The following is a 19,599-nucleotide window of genomic DNA, read 5'->3' as shown; positions in this document are numbered from 1 at the left end:
GGAATGTAAGAAGAGCCCTGCTGGATCAGACCACTGGTCTATTTAGTCCAGCGTCCTGTCTCACACAGTGGCCAACCGGTTCATCTGGAGGCCCAACAACAGGGCACTGAGGCCAAGGCCTTCCACTGATGTTGCCTCATGGTACTGGGATTCAGAGGTTTACTGCCTCTGAACATGCAGTTTCCCTTTCATCACCATGGCTAGTAGCCACTGATAGACAAGGAGGGCTTTTGGGGGATGTCTACTGTAGTACCACATTTGGGTCAGGCTTTCATTTTACATATAGGGAAGAAACAACCTAGAACCTGTCCCCGGCTGTGAGGTCTGACCTGGAGGGTGTGATTCAGGTTAAGTGCAAACATTCCTAAGTATCAGCCAGTCATCCTGGTTGAGGAAAACTGAACTTTGCCATTTGTGTTAATGAGTCAGTAGGACATTTTCAACTGCCACCCTCCCAGTCCCACCCAGTCCTTACCCCCAGTCTTCTTCATCTTAGTTCTTCCCCCGGAATGTAGCAAATACAACATTGTAGTTGCCCCCCAAAAGATGAAACAGTAAGAGTGAGTAGGAGGTATAGCAGCCACAGAATCACTAATATTAATAAAGTCCAGTTCTCTGGCAATGCAGCATGCCTTAGATCAGAAGTCCCCAACCTTTCTGAGCCTGTGGTCACCTTTGGAATTCTGAAACAAAGTGGTGTGCACAACCACAAAATGGCTACCACAAGAGGCAGAGACAACTACAAAATGGCCACTGGGTAGGGTTGCCAACTTCCAGGTGGTGGCTGGAGATCTCCTGAGATTGATCTCCAGGTGACAACGTTCAGTTCACCTGGAGAAAATGGCTACTTTGGAAGTCTCTTCCCTCCCCAAACCCCACCATCCTCAAACTCTAACCCACAAATCCCCAGGTATTTCCCAACCTGGAGCTGGCAACCCTACCACTGGGAGGAGGAGCTACATAGAGAGAGAGACCGTTTCCGCAGTCATGAAATTCCCCACATTAATGTTTTTAAATCTGTGTGTTATGGTAAATTTTCCACAATAGATTTTTCCTCACCAGGCACAATCCTGAAGTTTTCTCCTTCTGATCCCGCATTTTTGGAATCCCCATTTCCAAAAACATGGGATAAGAAGGTTCACGCCTGGTGAGGAAAACTCGATTAAAAACATGGGATAAGAAGGAGAAAACTTCAGGTTCGCGCCTGGTGAGGAAAAATCGTTGTGGAAAACTTCAAATAACACACAGTTTTAAAAACATCAATGTGGGGAATGTCACTACCGTGGAAATGGTCAGAGAGAAAGCTGACATTCAGAGGACAGAAGGAGTAATTTTTCAAAATGCCCTGTGGCAGAGGAGAGAGGGAGAATAACACCACCAACACTGAAGTGGCAGCCGCCAACACAACCAACAGGATTTTAATCTCCTTAGCCCATCAGATCTGCAGTGACCAATCAGAAGCCTTGCTGGGCAGCACCCCCAACTGGCCCCACCCACTTTCTAAAAACCACTTGGCAGGTGCCAGGAAAGGTGTCAACAGGCACTACGAGACCTGTGGCTGCCGTGTTGGGAGCCCTGCCTGGCGAGATCTTGTCCATGGGGTCGCAAAGAGTCGGACTCGACTGTGCGACTGAACAACAAATCTTTTAAAAAGCTTTTTTATTAATCATTTCAACAGATACAACAATAATACAATCATACTAGGTCATAAATAAACAACCAACTTTCACTACATAACACTGAGTTTTTGTCCATCTATAGTTCTCTGCAACATTATCTCTTTTATTACAACAGGGCTATAAATTTATTATTTCTGTTATTTTCAAAAGAATTCGGGTTTTCTCGATCAAAACAACATTTTTCCAAAAAAGGGTACCATTTCTCCAGGTAGTTTGAAGTAGCCGAGGGGTTTTCTGATCTCCTAGTGTCTTCTGTTATTTTGTCCATAATGGCATAATCCTAGATTTTAGAATACCAGGCTTCTATTGAAGGGGAGTTTGGCATCTTCCGATTTGTGGCTATAACGTTCTTTGTGCCCAGTATTAATATCGAAATGAGCTCACATTGTGTCTTGGAAATGTTTAACTCTTGCCAAAGGTTTAATGGGACTAGTTGGGGACTCTCTGGTTTAAGATCATGTTACAATCCAACTGAGCAACCTGAAGAAACTTTATTTAGTCTTCAAACACTGAGCGCAACTGAGGCAGTAAGGATGCAGTGCTATGCACTTTCAAATAAGACTTGCTTCTCATGCATTCAACCAGTCTGTCGGTCTATCGCATCTTCTAGCTGGAGCAAATGGGGGTGTGTGTGTTTAACCTTAGAGCTATCGTCTGAATTTTTTGTGTGTATTGCCAGTCCATTTGGAATGCTGGAGCGTGATGTGTATTTTGTATCTTGAAGGTTCAAGAAACGAAGACAATGAAACTCTGGCCTGGGAGGCTGTCATGAAAGAAAATTATCTGGTCAGAATCAATACCAAGGCTAATGACTCGACAGAAGAGTAGGTTGTCTTGCTTCGTCTTCCCTGGCTAATCAAGCTCCGTGACTTGTTTGTTATCTCCATAGCTGTTGCTCTTCAAGATGCACCCAGTTCATTCAGATGTATTGATTCTCCTTGTAAGAAAAAGAGCAGATAATCAATGGGTGATGTGTGGTGGCTGGCCAATACAAAAGGCACTGGTGGAAACAAAAAGGCTAATCTTGCATACCAGGAATAGAGAGAGGGACCACACAAAATGTGAGGAGTTGGCCAAGCTTTTTTTGTAAAAAGCCCATGTCCACGCTACTCAGGAATCAAGATTTAAGTTGTACTTCAAAAGGGTGGGCAGGAGAGGAGAACAGAGCCCTCATCTGCCTCGCATCTTTGTGCCTTGTTACTTCAGATGACCTTTTCCCATCCTGGCTTTGTAAGCCACTTTGAGCTCCCATTGATGGCGGGAAAGGCTGGATCTTAGACAAACAAACAAGGAGTGAGCAGGGCTGAGGAGAAAAATATTCTTTGTGCCTTGTTATTTCAGATGACCTTTTCCCATCCTGGCTTTGTAAGCCACTTTGAGCTCCCATTGATGGCGGGAAACGCTGGATCTTAGACAAATAAACAAACAAGGCACTTTGAGCTCCCATTGATGGCGGGAAAGCCTGCATCTTAAACAAATAAACAAACAAGCAAACAAGGAGTGAGCAGGGCTGAGGAGAAAAATGCTTGAGTAGGAAAGCACAAGTTGGGAATGTGAGCTCACTCCTCCTCTCATCTATTTATTGATTGATTGATTTGATTTGATTTCTATCCCGCCCTCCCCGCAATTCGGCTCAGAGTGGGTTACAGTCACACAGGAGTCATAACAATGACAATACATACGTTATGCAATTAAAATGATGTCCATACCTTTCCTTAATAGTGGAAATTGCAAAATCCCACCCCTCGTTTTCAATGTAAACAGAGGAGATTTATCGTCACAGGGAAACTGTGCTACGCAAATAGCTTCACCTTATTCTATGTTGTTTCAGTCACTGTTCCAAGTTTGATTAATATGGAATTTCATTTCATATTTGATACTCTTGGCCATGCACCTTCCTAGTTAGCAGTCTTGCTAATTGTTGAAATGTCTGTCCTTTTTGCCCTTGAGAGGTATGAAAGGGGCATTCAGATGGGCTTAGTCCCTGTGATTGGCTGTCTTAACCCTCGGTTGGTTAAATAGAGATGCTTACTAGGTAACCCAAACTGCAAGATTTCAATCCATCTGAAACACATAATCTTCTATCATGTTTTTATCAATGCCTTTCCCCAGAGAGCTCATGGTGATGCACCAGGTTCTCTCTTCCTTTTTATCCTCACAACAACTTTGTGAGGTAGGATTGGCTGAGAAGAACCCAGGTTCATGCAGTGAGTATCTACACTGATTGGAGATCTGAACCTGGGTTTCCCCAGTCCGAGTCTACAACTCACTGGCTTTCCATAAATTTAGCTCTCTTGTTCATCTGAAGTTTGACAGAATAGCATGGAAGAGGCCTGGAGTGAGTTGTTATCAGGGCTGCTGAGAGCAACCATGAGCGCCCAGACAAAGATTAGGTCTGGGCCCCTATATGAACCTGATCCAAACCAAATATTGTAACAAAACAACTCACTTGGCTGGCTACTACCATGCACCTATAATAATAAAAGAATCCACATGTCCATCTGTCTGTCGATTTGTGGCATGCATAACTCCTCAGAAAATAAAACAAGGAATCTCAAAATAAGATGCTTGTGGGAGTTCGAAGAACGCAAATGAAAGGAACTGGAATATCCTCCTGGCCCGGGTAATTTCTAGACCTTTGTCCCCATGTTATTTGCAATGGAAGCTAAGCTAAACTCTTAAGACGCCCTGAGCCGCTTCGGCAGAAAGGCGGGATAAAAGTCGAAAAAATAAATAAATTAATTAAGTTATGTTCCTCATTTATTACTAGCAGCAGGATCTGGTAAGCAAGGGTTTGCTTAAGCCTGGTAGTAAACTTTACAGAAAGGCACTGGGAGCAGTCAGGTATATTGCTGTTTACTGTGCTCTGCATTTCCTGAGCCCCTAGTGGCTGTAGTACAGAACTGCTTTAAAAGGTAAAGGTAAAGGTTCCCTTGCTCGAAAGCCAGTCGAGTCTGATTCTAGGGTTGCAGTGCTCATCTCCGTTTCAAAGCCGAAGAGCCAGCGCTGTCCGAAGACGTTTCCGTGGTCATGTGGCCAGCATGACTAAACACCAAGGTGCACGGAACACTGTTACCTTCCCACCGAAGTGGTACCTATTTATCTACTTGCAATTTCTTGCTTTCGAACTGCTAGGTTGGCAGGAGCTGGAACTAGAGACGGGAGCTCACTCCGTCATGCAGCAACTCGGGTCTTGAACTGCTGAACTACTGACCTTCCACAGCCTGTAGTTCAGCGTCTTAACCACTTGAGCCACCGCAGCGCCTAGAACTGCTTTAGAAGTAAAATAAGATACTCTCTGAATGCAACATGGTGCTGGCTTAAGAACATATAAGAACATAAGAGACGCCAATGTTGGATCAGGCCAAAGGCCCATCCAGTCCAACACTCTGTGTCACACAGTGGCCAGAAATACCAGTGCCATCAGGAGGTCCAGCAGTGGGGCCAGGACATTAGAAGCCCTCCCACTGTTGACCCCCCCCAAGCACCAAGAAGACAGAGCATCACTTGCCCCAGAGCCCCTAGCTATACCTTGTGGCTAATAGCCACTGATGGACCTCTGCTCCATATGCTTATCTAATTCCCTTTTGAAGCCGTCCATGCTTGTAGCACCCACCACTTCCTGTGGCAGTGAATTCCATGTGTTAATCACTCTTTGGGTGAAGAAGTACTTCCTTTTATCCGTTCTAACCCGACCGCTCTGCAGTTTCATGGAGTGCCCACGAGTTCTTGTATTGTGAGAAAGGGAGAAAAGTACCTCTTTCTTTACCTGCTCTTTCCCATGCATAATCTTATAAACCTCGATCATGTCACCCCTCAGCCGTCTTTTCTCCAAGCTAAAGAGCCCTAAGCGGCCCTCCAGCTGACTTGGGCCCCCAGAATTTTGTCCACAGTCCCCCCACCCCTAATGGTCCCTGGTTATTATGACTGAGGCCATCTGCAAATTTTCCTAGCAATAAAGAACCTCATAAATATGCTCCGAATGATATCTGGACTTATATTTGGCACTAGTCAATGTAGAAATGCTTGAGTTTTTCTAGTTTTTATAATTTTGTCATTATCATCAGTTTCATGATTTCCACTCTTAAAAATGTTATGCTTATTCCTGATTTACCTTTTACAATAAATACCTTGTCCTTTTTGAAACCTAGACCTGAGCTTTCATCTTCTGCCATACCTGCCATACCGATGCCAACTTTAGTTCCGCCTAGGAGGTTTCCCTGTTAATATTGGATTTCTTTTGTTTGCTGTAGTGGGCGGCTATAAAACATGTTTTGGTCACATTAAGAAGTAGACAAAGGTGGCAGTATGGTGGCAGTATAATGTTTTGGATGGTGGCAGTATATGTTTTGGATCCTTCCTGGATCCAGGAGTAGCAGATGACACTGTGACTACAGCAGAAACCAGTCCCCATCCACTGTGTCACTTTCCCCAATATTCTTCCAATGACTGGGGTGAACAGCCTCCCCCTTCCCCCCTTCCATACACAGGAGCAGAATAACAGCCATTAAGTGAGAGTGCAGGAGGTGTACTTTTTGGTTCCTGTTCCAGTGTGAGCCAGAGAAGAATACAGGACTTTAATGTTCTCCTTGTATTGAAGATGAACATTAGGACTTGCTGAGATTTGTATTCCAGTCAGATCATGGAATTATGAACTGGCGACATCACTGATTACATGGATTTCAATCAATGTGTTAAAAATAGATAAGCCTGCAGAATAATCAAACGTCTATTAGGGAAGAAGTTACCCTTGATAGGAAGCAACGTCCATTTTATTAGTACACTGAATTCCATGGGATTTACTCCAAAGTAAGTGCACATAGTTTGTGGCCTGAATGATTCCAGCATAAGGGATAATACTGTGGAGACAGGTGGCTTATAAATGCCGTCAACCAATCCATCAGCCAATCCTTCCAAAGTTTCTCCTTTGTTTCTTCATTTCCACAGAACTTCATAATAGTGCACTCCGTATTTTGTGATTTGTATTGCCAGATTACTGCCTTCAGATTAAATGAAGACATCACTGAGTTATATTCCCCCTCCTAACTGTTTTGCTTCTTTCCACAGAATGGTTCAACGATTTAAACAACTGGATATGAAGGTACTTTTTGCAGGGGAGGAGGTTTAGTCGACATGCACTGGCTTCCAATAAAACCACAGAATGCTGTGTATTTGCAAATGCACTACCATCTAGATTTCTTAGGGCAGAGATCCCAGTCTCATTCAGCCTGCAGGTACTTTGGGCACCACCACAAAATGGCTGCAGTAGAGTACTGGGGCAAATAAGAAATATTGGGAGGTTGCAACCCAAGCTATAGGTTGCTGTTTTTGAACTCCTGCAGACCTTCCAGCGGTCTTCTGATCTACTTCCTCTTCCAATGAGGGGAAGGAAAGCCCAGGCGTTTGCTTTGAGGGAACGTATTGATGGGTACCATGGTGACCATAGGTACCATTTTGGGGGGTCACTGTCTTAGTTTTTAATGCTATTTTGAAGAATGAGTTCCTTGATTGTGCCAATTGTTGGCAAGAGTGCCTATTTAGCAAGCAGGACACTGAACTGATTAAAGTAAAGAAAACATTATTTAGAAACTAGTAAACTGGATAGAGAGATAAGAGATAAACCTAGCTGCCTCGATAGCTGAGAGATAGAAAGAGAGATCTAGACTGTTCTAGACAAAAATTATAAGAATAGCATCCTGCAGACAGACAAGAGGAGAAGCCCCTTTGGAAATAAGGTACTTCTGCTGTTTAGCTATAGCTTGCTGCCCCCTATAGGGTCTTCTGTCTTCTCTGTTCACAAGACGGTGCTATTTTCCAACACCAATCACTTGTAATTATTGCACTCCATTTTTAAATCACCGCGGCAAATAATAATATATAGCATTTAGAATGTTCGTGGAGCTTCACATCCATCTCACAAATTCTCTTGTCCTCTGCCTTCATCTGCAATATGGGGACAATAATACGGAGCCATTGTAAGGATTATATGGCAACGTAAATACAGCAGTCTGAACGCTTGAAATATGCCACATAAATGCTAACTATTATTAACGGTTTGTTTCACATGAAGTGCCAATGGAATACTAAATTTCCTGTGTTCTTCTCCGTCCGTGCTGTCCTTTTAACTTCCAGAAAGGTTATTCCTGGGGTTGTGGTACCCGTGTGGATAAATAACTGCATGGGTCAATGAGGCCGGGAAAGGGATTAAAACCTCCCCTCCTTTTTCAAACACTGCTGGAGCTGAGCTGATGGAAGAAGGACAATCTCACCCTCTTGACCGCCTCCCGTGCAGTCCCATGGTCCACACCACTGTTTGTCCAGAGGAACCCTGGAAGTAATATTTTAGGAGCTGAAAGGGGGGATTGCAGGGAGGGAGAGGAAGGTGGAAAAACCAGCATGCATTGGAACCTGGTAGTGTACAAGCCGGTGTTACGATTACTATTCTTGTTGTAATAATTAAAGCTGTACACCTTTCCCCAAGCAATAATCATAGCCATACTTTGGACTGTGCACTTCCCCCCTCAAACAAATGAAAACCTGTTTTATTGCATTTGTTCAGGGACAAAGCAGTGAACAGATGCCACTTAATTACTTGTTGCATTGCCCAGGAGCTGCCTTCTTTCTTCTCCTCACGCCTCACTCTTCTTTCTGTGCCTTTTCTCTGCCCCGCCCTTCAACTGCCTGCCTGCAGCTACTGTATAAGCAGTAGAGTTGCCGGCTCCAGATTGGGGAATACCTGGATATTTGGGGGCGGAGCCTGGAGAGGGTGGGGTTTGGAGAGGGGATAGGGTTGCCAAATCCGAAAAACGTATCGGCGGGGGAGCGTCCTGCCGGTCCGGGAGCTGTCTGCGGATGCACGCGCGCGCCGCCAGAGCGTCACCGGAAGTGACGTCACACGCTGGGCGGGGCCACGCCATTTGAGGGGAAAACAAAGAGTTTTCTCCTCAAATGGTTGGCAGCCCTGAGAGGGGAGGGACCTCAGCAGCGTCTATTTACATAGAATCCACCCTCCAAAGCAGCCATTTTCTCCAGGGGAGCTGATCTCTGTCATCTGGAGATCAGTTCTAATTCCAGGAGATCGATCTCCAGGTTCCACCTGGAGGCTGGCAACCCTAGTGAGAGGAGGGCTTCTGCTTGCAGTACTGTGAGGCTTGCCAGGCATGGGGACAGCAGGCACTTTCACGCATGCTAAATAATGCAGTTTCAATCCACCTCAGTGACCATTTCCACATCAATTTTGCCATTTCACACAGTAAAATCCAGTTGCAAAGTGCATTGAAACTGGATTGAAAGTGCATTATTGCAGGGCTCTTTTTGTAGAAAAAGCCCAGCAGGAACTCATTAGCATAACAGGCTACACCCAACAGCAGGAACTCATTAGCATATTAGGCCACACCCCGACAGCACAACTCAATAGCACATTAGGCCGCACCCACATGTTACCAGAAGTGTGGTCATCCAGCCACACCCACCTTTTGCTTCTTATTCTGTTTACCTTGTTTGTTGTCAAAACCCAGGGCCTTTTTTTGTAGCAGAAACTCCTTTGCATGTTAGGCCACACACCCCAATGTAGCCAATCCTAATGAGTTTCTGCTGTTGGGTGTGGCCTGTTATGCTAATGAGTTCCTGCTGGGCGTGGCCAACTCGGGAGCCAGCCGGAACTCCATTCCTGTGCGTTCCTGCCCCAAAATAGCCCTGATTTAGTGTGTGTGAAAGCATCCAGCAGCAACTCGACAGAGGAAAGGGAGGAGATCTCTCCCCCCAGGCTCCCCTGTTGCCCCAGATAAATGCCTTTTCTGATGGCTTTGAAGTACCTCTTGGGGAATGTAGTCTTCAGGCTGGATGCCAGGCAGGCAACTTGAGGGGGGGCTACATTTCCCAGCATTTGAGGGGCATTGGAGGAACCCCAGATTGTCCCACCTGCCTCTAGGGCAAACACAGGAGTGACAGCTTGCTGTCTCACAGCAAATATGAAGGGGAGGAGGTGGAATGAGGAGGAGGAGGAGACTGCATTCGCAGTGGGAAAGAAAAGAATCAAAAAGCAATGTAATGCAAACATGACTGAAATAAAAATGAATGATAGAATAAAACAATAAGTCAAAAACATCTCTTATTAGTAATCCAATATGCAGGGCTGATTTGAGCAGCCGTGGTGATACTGCTATTAAAAAAGAGGGGGGCGCTAAGCAGGGGAAAGCTGGGGAAGAGAAACAATGGCTGTGGTCACACTGGCAGCTTGGCACGATATGGTGCCGCCTCTAATTGTACCGGTTTAAAGTGTTGCGGGGCGTATCATCCAGACAGCACCCCCTGCTGCGGGTTACCCACACGGGCATCCTGTGGTCAAGCATCCACATTACTGCTGCGCTGCAGCCACAGAGTGCACTGCCCGGTCATTTTTAAAATTTATGCGCACGCACATGTGCTCATGTGCTCATGTGCATAGACATATAGGCAAACATTTTTAAAAACCCTCCCTAGCGGCGGGAACGGATCTGCAGGTTCAGACTGCCAAATCCATTCTGCAAATCCCTGCGCTCAGACATCCAGCATGCGCAAACAAATGCGCAGGGAACCAAAAACACCCCTTGTGATGTGCCTTTTTAACCTGGCTCCAAGTCATCCTACAATGGAGCCTGGGGAATGCCTGACAGATGTGGCTGTGTGACTGCATCCATTTGATCCGGAGGTGAGGGGTGGCTGTGTCGGGCCAAACAGCTCGTGTGATCACAGCCATAGGCTCTGGAAACAGCCAGTCACTAGAGAACAGCTGCAAGAATCTGGGCTACATTTGGGAATGCTCAGTTCTCATAAGCAAACACTGTGATATGAATGACAAGGATATTTAGTAAAAATCATATTATAAATAAAACTTTACAATATTACAAGGAAAAGTCCATCATGCTCAATGAGCACCCGGATATAAACTCATTTCGTCCCAATCTTCCTCAGGAATAATCCTATTGCATTGAAAGGTGTCAGCCTCTTGATATAGCTCAGTGTTATGTTAGGAGCAAACCAGTGCTTAACTTCTTTATTTTCTTCAAATTATCTTCTGGTTCCATTTCAAGTGTTTGTATTAGGAGCAAATAGCAACTACTGCTGTGTAACAAACAATGCTACAAAAATATATAATGATACTGTTAATAATAGACAAAGCAGTAAAGTTTATATAAGTGAATAAAGTCAATAAAGTATAGGTATAACAAAGAAGTTTTCAATTTACATTGCTTATAGCATAAATTTAACAAAGTAGTCTTCTGGTTACATGTAGCATGTAACGACTAGCACATGAAGAAATCAAATAATATGAGTTCAGCATATAAACGAAGAATCCAGATATTATAAACTTTGTTTCGTTGAACTTCCTCGGTAATGACAGCGACTAAACATAAAAGACACTATTAAGAATCCAGTTCTAAACAACTGGAAAACTACAAAAATTATACAAAGCTCCTAACATAACATTGAGCTGTATCAAGAGGCTGACACCTTTCGATACAATAGGATTACTCCTGAGGAAGATTGGGACGAAATGAGCTTATATCCGGGTGCTCATTGAGAATGATGGACTTTTCCTTGTAGTATTGTAAAGTTTTATTTATAATATAATATAGGTAAAGGTTCGCTTGCTCGAAAGCCAGTCGAATCCGACTCTAGGGTTGCGGTGCTCATCTCCGTTTCAAAGCCGAAGAGCCAGCACTGCCCGAAGACATTTCTGTGGTCATGTGGCCGGCATGACTAAACACCAAGGCGCACGGAATGCTGTTACCTTCCCACCGAAGTGGTCCCTATTTATCTACTTGCAATTTCTTGCTTTCGAACTGCCAGGTTGGCAGGAGCTGGAACTAGAGACGGGAGCTCACTCCGTCATGCGGCACACTTGGGTCTCGAACTGCTGAACTACTGACCTTCCACAGCCTGCAGTGCAGCGTCCTAACCACTTGAGCCACCGCAGCTCCATAATATAATATGCTCTTTATTACTAAATGTCTTGGCCATTCATATCACAGTGTTTGCTTGTTTGTTGTATTTCCTATATGGATACCTGTGATCCCGTCTTGGTTTTTCCAGTTCTCATAAGCGACAGACCATCGTGGAACAAGAACAAGGTCTTAGCTGAGATGCGGGAGTCTACTGTTTCCTAGTTTTTTAGCTTTAAGGCTGGGGTTTTATACAGTTCTTAATGGGGACCACCCCCACCTGAACTGCTGATGATGGAGAGATGATCGTGGGCTCATGTGACTTTTTTCCCCCTTTAAAGCTTACTGATCTGAAGTGCCTTCTGAAAGACATTGCAGGCAAACTTCGATGAAAACAGCCATCAGAGAGCTTTTCCCCCAGCGATGTCAACATGCATCACAGAGGGACGTCACCCAGGAAGCAAAAATTCGGTGCCCGTCAGACGGAGAGAGACTTTTTAAAAACAGGTTTTTTTCCTGCTGCCTTTTCTCCTTCTCTTGTTAACAAGAGAATTGTTATTTTTTTCCCTAGAGGATCAGTTGCACTCATTTGTTGCGATACGATATAACCGTTTGGTGCAACATTATACAATTTTTGAAAGCATCAGCTCAAAGATTTGCTAGTTGGCACCCACTTAAATTTATCATGTGGTCGGAGCGAGAGCACAGCTGATTGTCCACAAGTCTCGGACACAAGTTGAAAGAATCCTCACTTCCAGTCTACAGCCCTCCGCCCCTCCTGGATGTCCTTGATTTATGAACATTTTGAGCATAACAATAACAGCTAGATGTTTAGATGTATTAAGCACCCATTGAAGTATTAAGATCTCATGGGAATCCATACATGGGTTTTGATTTCTGCTGATAGATTTCGGTCTGTGGGGCGCAACTTCCTTGTGTCCCCTGCCTGCTGTATCCCAAATTGCCCCCGAGCTGCTGCTCCTGGGGGAATTGACCCATAAGAAACTCATAAAGGGGGAGTCAAAGGTTTGCAGCGGGGGGGGGGGGTTTGGTGAAAATTGCCTCCTCTCCAGCTTGCAGAATTTCCACACCGAGGTACTCAAGCGAGGGCTTTGAGTCGTCCCCTGGACCCGTTCTCAGTGCCAAGACTCGTCTCTGGAACATTTGAAACAAACTGTGCATATATGCTGATTTCAGAGTTTTGCTTAGTACTGAGTAGCCACAGCTTGGTCACTCCTCACAGATAGGACTATTATATGGAGCGCCTGGGTCTGAGGATGACCTGAAACTGTTGGGTGGAGCTCCATGGAGCAGGATTTCCTTGCCTCCTTTCTCTCACTGCAACCCACTGAAACAGGTAGGGAGTGTGAGAGATCTGGTAGAAAAATATGGAAGGGAGATCTGGGACAAAGAGGTATATCTTTAGATCAGGGACTGGAAGAAAGATGGAAAGGTATCTAAAGGTATTTTGAAAAAGCAACTGGCAGATTGGGAATTAAACCTTGAGAGGACCCAAGAATGTAGAGGGTAGGGGATCGACTTTATAACAGTTGGCACTGCGGAGTCAAAGGTTTGCAGCGGGGGGGGGGGATTTGGTGAAAACTGCCTCCTTTCCAGCTTGCAGAATTTCCACGCCGAGGTACTCAAGCGAGAGCTTTGAGTCGTCCCCTGGACCTGTTCTCAGTGCCAAGACTCGTCTCTGGAACATTTGAAACAAACTGTGCATATATGCTGATTTCAGAGTTTTGCTTAGTACTGAGTAGCCACAGCTTGGTCACTCCTCACAGATAGGACTATTATATGGAGCGCCTGGGTCTGAGGATGACCTGAAACTGTTGGGTGGAGCTCCATGGAGCAGGATTTCCTTGCCTCCTTTCTCTCACTGCAACCCACTGAAACAGGTAGGGAGTGTGAGAGATCTGGTAGAAAAATATGGAAGGGAGATCTGGGACAAAGAGGTATATCTTTAGATCAGGGACTGGAAGAAAGATGGAAAGGTATCTAAAGGTATTTTGAAAAAGCAACTGGCAGATTGGGAATTAAACCTTGAGAGGACCCAAGAATGTAGAGGGTAGGGGATCGACTTTATAACAGTTGGCACTGCATTCGTGGTGCTTGGGGGAGGGGGCAACAGTGGGAGGGCTTCTAGTGTCCTGGCCCCACTGATGGACCTTCTGATGGCACCTGGTATTTTTGGCCACTGTGTGACAGAGTGTTGGACTGGATGGGCCATTGGCCTGATCCAGCATTGGCTTCTCTTCTGTTCTTACATTCTTAAAGGGATGATATGTTTATGGTGTCTGAAATCATACTGCTGTGTCCTGGGTGGCCCAGGCTAGACCAATATCAGAAACGAAGCAGGGTCAGGCCTGGTCCGTACTTGGATGGGAGACCACACGGGAAGTCCATGGTTGCTGTGCAGCAAGGCTTTTTTTCCCTGGGGGAATGCGCCGAAACATAATTCCAGAACCTATTTGACAAAATTATTTTTAAAATGTTTAAAAGTTCATGAGTTTCCAGTAAACAGACTGAAAACTTCATTTCCCACTTGAGAGTTCCAGCAGCTCTGTAAAAACAAACAAACCAAAGAAGCCCTGCTGTGCAGAGGCGGGCAATGGCAAACCACCTCTGTCTTTCACTTGCCTTGAAAACCCTCTGGGCTCACTGTACTTCGATTGCAACTTGACTGCACTTCCCGTCACACAAAGTCATACTTCATACTTACTTACCTCATTATGACAATGATTTTATACTCTAGATAGCCCACTCATTACGGAATGATGGTTGGATGCTGACTTGGACGTTTAACACAGTGTTATTTGTAAGGGAATTATCCCACAGCTAACTCTGAGGAAGGCTCATTCCCAGCTAGAATTGTTCCCAGTGGAGTTGGGAGAGTTCTTGAGCATGCCAGCGGCTGCTGTGTCCAGGCATCGTTTCATTGGTCCAAAAGCTGAGTGGGTAGACTCTACAAAAACGGAGTGTTCAGTTACATGAAATGCTGCCCTTTACACAGGATCAGGCAGTAGTTCACATAGTTGGAAACTGTCAGTCCTAGATAGTGAAGGGTCTCATGGTGACTTCCCTAAGAGCTTGAGTTTTGCCATTCTCCAGCCACACGTTGTCTGAACCCACAACTGAAGTTGCTGCAGTCCAAGTCTGGATCCTCATGAGCAGTGCAAAGTAGCTTCCAGGTCATGGAGTTGCGGAAGTCCCTTTCCCTTAAAAACCAGGAGGGCTGGTGCATCCTCCCTCCCTCTCTTGCACACCTTTGACTTGGTTTCACATCCTATACATCCAAGTGCATCACACAAAACCATGTCATAGTCATTCACAAATATTTTGCGCATTCTGATCTTTGCAGGATGCCCCAGTTACCATCAGCATCTTCCCTAGTAGGAAAGGGTGGCTTACATGTTAACAGTAATGTGGAGTAGACTTCTTTGACCTTCTACTGGAAAAGGCATCTTAAATATTCCATTGCATAAATTAGACATTAGAAGACATAGTAAGCTGAAGCTGTTGGTCTTCCTGTGCTGGTGTCCATGGAAACTGTGCTTATCCCCACAAACATGTTTAATGTTGTCTGTCTGTGAAGGTATTTTGTCACTGTGTTTGGCGTCCTGGGTATAGATATTGGCTTTGTTTAAGAAATAAACTGAATCAGAATGAATTAAAGAATCTTAAGCGAACAACTGCACCCTGTCATCATTCGGATTTGCATCTGTACTGTATCCCCGAGTTGTGCGGCAAGAACCACAAATCATTTGCCCGGCGGACCAAATCACTCTCCATGTGTTTAGAGGCACTGTTTTCTTAGGTACAAAAGTGCCCAGTGCCAGTCCTGCCCCCAGCCCAAAACCCACACGGGCTAGTGGGCAATGCCAGCAGGCTGCCTACAGATAATGTGGCCTGGGATTGCTGCTCGGCACAGAGGGGGTGCCTCTTGACTGCCAACGCTCCAGGCTTCCCCAGAACTCTGGGCCTCCCAGCATGGGCCCCACAGGGGCATGGCTTCTGTGCCAAAACAGCCCCCTGCTGTGGGCCCTTGGGTCCCTGCGCTCTGATTAAAAACAACATCCATTTATTAGCAAGAAAATACAGGGTACAGGGTTGCCAATCTCAAGGTTGGCCCTGGAGGTCTCCTGGAATGACAACTGATCTCCAGTCAACAGGGGTCAGTTGCCTGGGAGAAAATGGCCGCTTCAAAGGATGGATCCTATGACATTCCTTGCTGAGGTCCCTCCCCTCCTCAAATCCTGCCCCACCTCCAAATCTCCAGGAGTTTCCCAACCCAAAGGTGGCAACCCGAAGAATAGGGAGCAACTAGGTTCAGGATGAGGGAGCTCATGCAGTCTACCATTCTAACAAAGTAGGGTTTCCAGGTCTTACCTGGCTGCCGGTGGGGGTGCTCCTGCCCAGTCCCTGGATCTTCTGGTGTGCACGCTTTGTGTGTGCACCTCAATGGCATCACGCAGAAGTGATGTCATCACACTGGGCACGTCATTGCAGGGGATGTTCTAGCATTTGGTCAAAAAAATTCTATGGTCACCATAAAGTTTTAATCCAAATGCTAATGTCCTCCTCACGTGACATGCCTGGCACAATGACTTCACCTCCGGGCACGTCGGGTGTGACGGGGCTCTTTGGGGGTGGGCCTCCACCATCCAGCTGGTTGTCAGTGGATTGGGCCCCCCCAAAGTGGGGGAACCCCTACTCCTATTGGGGGAATAGCAACTCTATAACGAACAGAACTAAGGAGCAGGGACTCTACCCCATGGGACTAAACCAACACAGGCAGATATTGGGGGGGGAGCAGACTGTTCCATCGTAATGTATATACAGTACATGCTATAATGCAGGGCTCTTGTTGTAGAAAAAGCCCAGCAGGAACTCATTAGCATAATAGGCCACACCCAACAGCAGGCACTCATTAGCATATTGGGCCACACCCCTGACAGCACAGCTCATTAGCACATTAGGCCGCACCCACATGTTACCAGAAGCGTGGTTATCCAGCCACACCCACCTTTTGCTTCTTATTCTGTTTACCTTGTTTGTTGTCAAAACCCAGGGCCTTTTTTTGTAGCACTCCTTTGCATGTTAGGCCACACCCCCCTAATGTAGCCAATCCTAATGAGTTTCTGCTGTTGGGTGTGGCCTGTTATGCTAATGAGTTCCTTCTGGGCGTGGCCACCTCGGGAGCCAGCCGGAACTCTGTTCCTGTGCGTTCCTGCCCCAAAATAGCCCTGCATGTATATACATTATATGCACCACAGCTATTGCTGCCAACAGCCAAAAGTCAATCACTACAGAAATCTAATACATTTGCTTTCCCTGTTAACTGTCCCATCATAAGCACCAGCATGTTCTTTGGGGATTGGGATAACACTGCTTTTATGCAAGGCTTTGGGAGAAGGGCACACTTTCTGCTCCGCTGTTGTCGTTCAAGATATAAATGATTAACTAGTGAGGTAACCACTAGGTGGCGGAATTAGCAAGAGGAATTCCAGAATGCTCAGTGCTTTTGGAACAAAGTAATAGGCAACCATTGGGAAATCACTAATTAGTCATGATGTTCCTAACAGGACCAGAGAAGTCCATCTTCTAAAAATGTAGTCATTTCCTGTCCCTCGTCTGGTGTGACAAGAGGACTTAGGAAAACCAGAATCGAATGTGAAGAGATATCAGTCTGTCGTTTCAAGGCTGAAAAGTAGCAACATAAGGTTTATCTTGCTTGTGCCTCCCCCTAGAGCTACCACTGGCCTCCAGGCACAGATTCCCCCCCTCCCCATAGACTGCATGGTTAGAACAGGAATGTCGCTCTCTCCCAGCAGCACCTTTGCTGGCTCCCCAGGGGAACCCAGGCCCCAGGAATGTTGCACCTTTACCACCCGCCCCACTTTCTTCTAGCCTGCCGCCCACCACCACCACCATCAAGCGGGCTCTGGGCGATTTACAGCATTAAAACAGATAAAATACAACCAGCATGATAAAACCATTACAGGCCCTGGTCACACGAGCGGGATAATCCGCAGGGGAAGGGAGGCTTCTAGAGGTGGAGCAAAATGATGCGCGGTAGCGAGATCAGACCGTCCTCCAAGGCTCCCTGCTCAGGCCTTTGGCATCCGATCACACGAAGCGAGGCAAAATGGCAGTAACGCATTTGTGTGCATGTGTGGGACGCTAATGGGCACTGGCTGCAATGGGCTACCAGCGCTTCCCGATCAGACGCTCGCACGCGCCGCGCGTTTTACGGAAGATACTGCATAGTTCCCAGTATCTTTTAACTCCACTTTTTCAGGCCAAAGCTACGGGTTGGAGACGGGAGTGCCATGCTTCCCAGATGTTGAGGTATGATCGCACCTGTTTAATACGCAGGCAAGCCGACCCTCTCGCGGGGCAAATTCTCCGTGTGAACGGGGCCACAGTGTACTAATAAAACAATCCAGATGGTAATCAACAGGGCTATTTTTGGGCATGCACAGGAACGGAGTTCCGGCTGGTTCCCAAGTTGGCCACGCCCAGTAGGAACTCATTAGCATTATAGGCCACACCCAACAGCAGAAACTCATTAGGATTGGCTACAATTAGGGGTGTGTGGCCTAACATGCAAAGGAGTTCCTGCTACAAAAAAGCCCTGGGTTTTGACGACAAACAAGGTAAACAGAGTAAGAAGCAAAAGGTGGGTGTGGCTGGATGACCACTCTTCTGGTAACATGGGGTGCGGCCTAACGTGCTAATGAGCTGTGCTGTCAGGGGTCCAATATGCTAATGAGTTCCTGCTGTTGGGTGTGGCCTATTATGCTAATGAGTTCCTGCTGGGCTTTTTCTACAAAAAGAGCCCTGGCTCATCAATCCTTTTTGCCAGTTGCCATGCTCTCCGTGCAGCAGGGTGGGGAAAGGAACGCGGGGTCAAGAGTAAAAAAGGAGGGTGCCAGTTTTAACCATTGCTGCCCTCAACCAGAAGCCCAGCGGAACACCTTTGCCTTACCGGCCCTGCGGAATCGCATCAGATCCTGCAGGGCTCTGATGTTATTTGGCAGAGAGCTCCACCAGGTTGGGGCCAGGACCGAAAAGGACTGCCTAAACATTAGGAAGAACTTCCTGACAGTCAGAGTGGTTCCTCAGTGGAACAGGCTTCCTCAGGAAGTGGTGGGCTCTCCTTCTTTGGAGGTCTTCAAACAGAGGGTCGATGGCCATCTGACAGCAATGCGGATTCTGTGAACTTAGGCAGATCATGAGAGGGAGGGCAGGAAGGGTTGCATCAGTACTTAGTTCTTGTGGCCCTTTCTTACACGCCCAGGGAAATGCCGATCACCACTTTGGGGTCAGGAAGCAACTTTCTCCAGGCTGGTTTGGCCAGAGATCCTGGAGGGTTTTTTTTTTTTCCATCTTGTGGGCATTGAACAGGGGTGGGGGTGGGGGGAGAGGTATTTGTGAATTTCCCACACTGTGCAGGGGGTCGGACTACAGGACCCTGTAGGTCCCTTCCAACTCTATGATCCAATGATTCTATGATTCGATACTGATTTCCCCCCCTAAAATGTACGCCTTTAATAAGCACTAACTATGAGTGAGGAAAGATCCAAGGGAAAGAAACTGTTGAACCTTTTGGTGAATTCTAATTCAGCACTTTAGATTCCTCCTTTGAAGTTTTTTTGCGGATGATGTCCGAGTGGATGTAAAATCTCATCATGCAAGGCTCCATGTAAAATGCTCAGCACAGACCATCTTTGAGTCCTGTCACTGGAAGTCCTTTTTTCTGCGGCTCATTCTTGCGTATACTTTTAGTTTAGGAGCTTTTTCCCGAAACCTGAAGACTCCTAGTCAAGAATGAAAGATGGTGGTTAGCAACATAGCTCCCGTTAATATTGTGGTAGCGTCAGCAGCACCGAATGCAAAATCCAGCTCATCCAAATATTAGCCATTTTAGTTCTGCCTTGGGAAAAGCACTATGAAAAAACAGATAATGTTATAAAGTGAACGTGGAACAA

The 19,599-nt window shown here is 46.1% G+C and overlaps 1 protein-coding gene across 1 annotated transcript in view; it reads left to right on the top strand.

The window, feature by feature from the left end:
- The window catches only part of TRPM8 (transient receptor potential cation channel, subfamily M, member 8), an 86,280-nt gene extending 74,286 nt beyond the window's left edge, over nt 1-11,994 (top strand). Inside the window, exons 19-21 of the mRNA XM_015426383.1 lie at nt 2,404-2,503; nt 6,747-6,780; nt 11,944-11,994. Of these exons, the coding sequence (XP_015281869.1) occupies nt 2,404-2,503; nt 6,747-6,780; nt 11,944-11,994 (185 nt within the window). The remainder of the gene's footprint in view (nt 1-2,403; nt 2,504-6,746; nt 6,781-11,943) is intronic.
- Nucleotides 11,995-19,599: the final 7,605 nt, after the last annotated feature.

This window comes from Gekko japonicus, unplaced genomic scaffold (genome assembly GCF_001447785.1).
Source record: "Gekko japonicus isolate JY-2015 unplaced genomic scaffold, Gekko_japonicus_V1.1 scaffold769, whole genome shotgun sequence".
In the NCBI taxonomy this organism is placed as follows: domain Eukaryota; kingdom Metazoa; phylum Chordata; class Lepidosauria; order Squamata; family Gekkonidae; genus Gekko; species Gekko japonicus.
The sequence above is the reverse complement of the archived record's forward strand: the minus strand, read 5'-3'. Positions and strand labels throughout refer to the sequence as shown.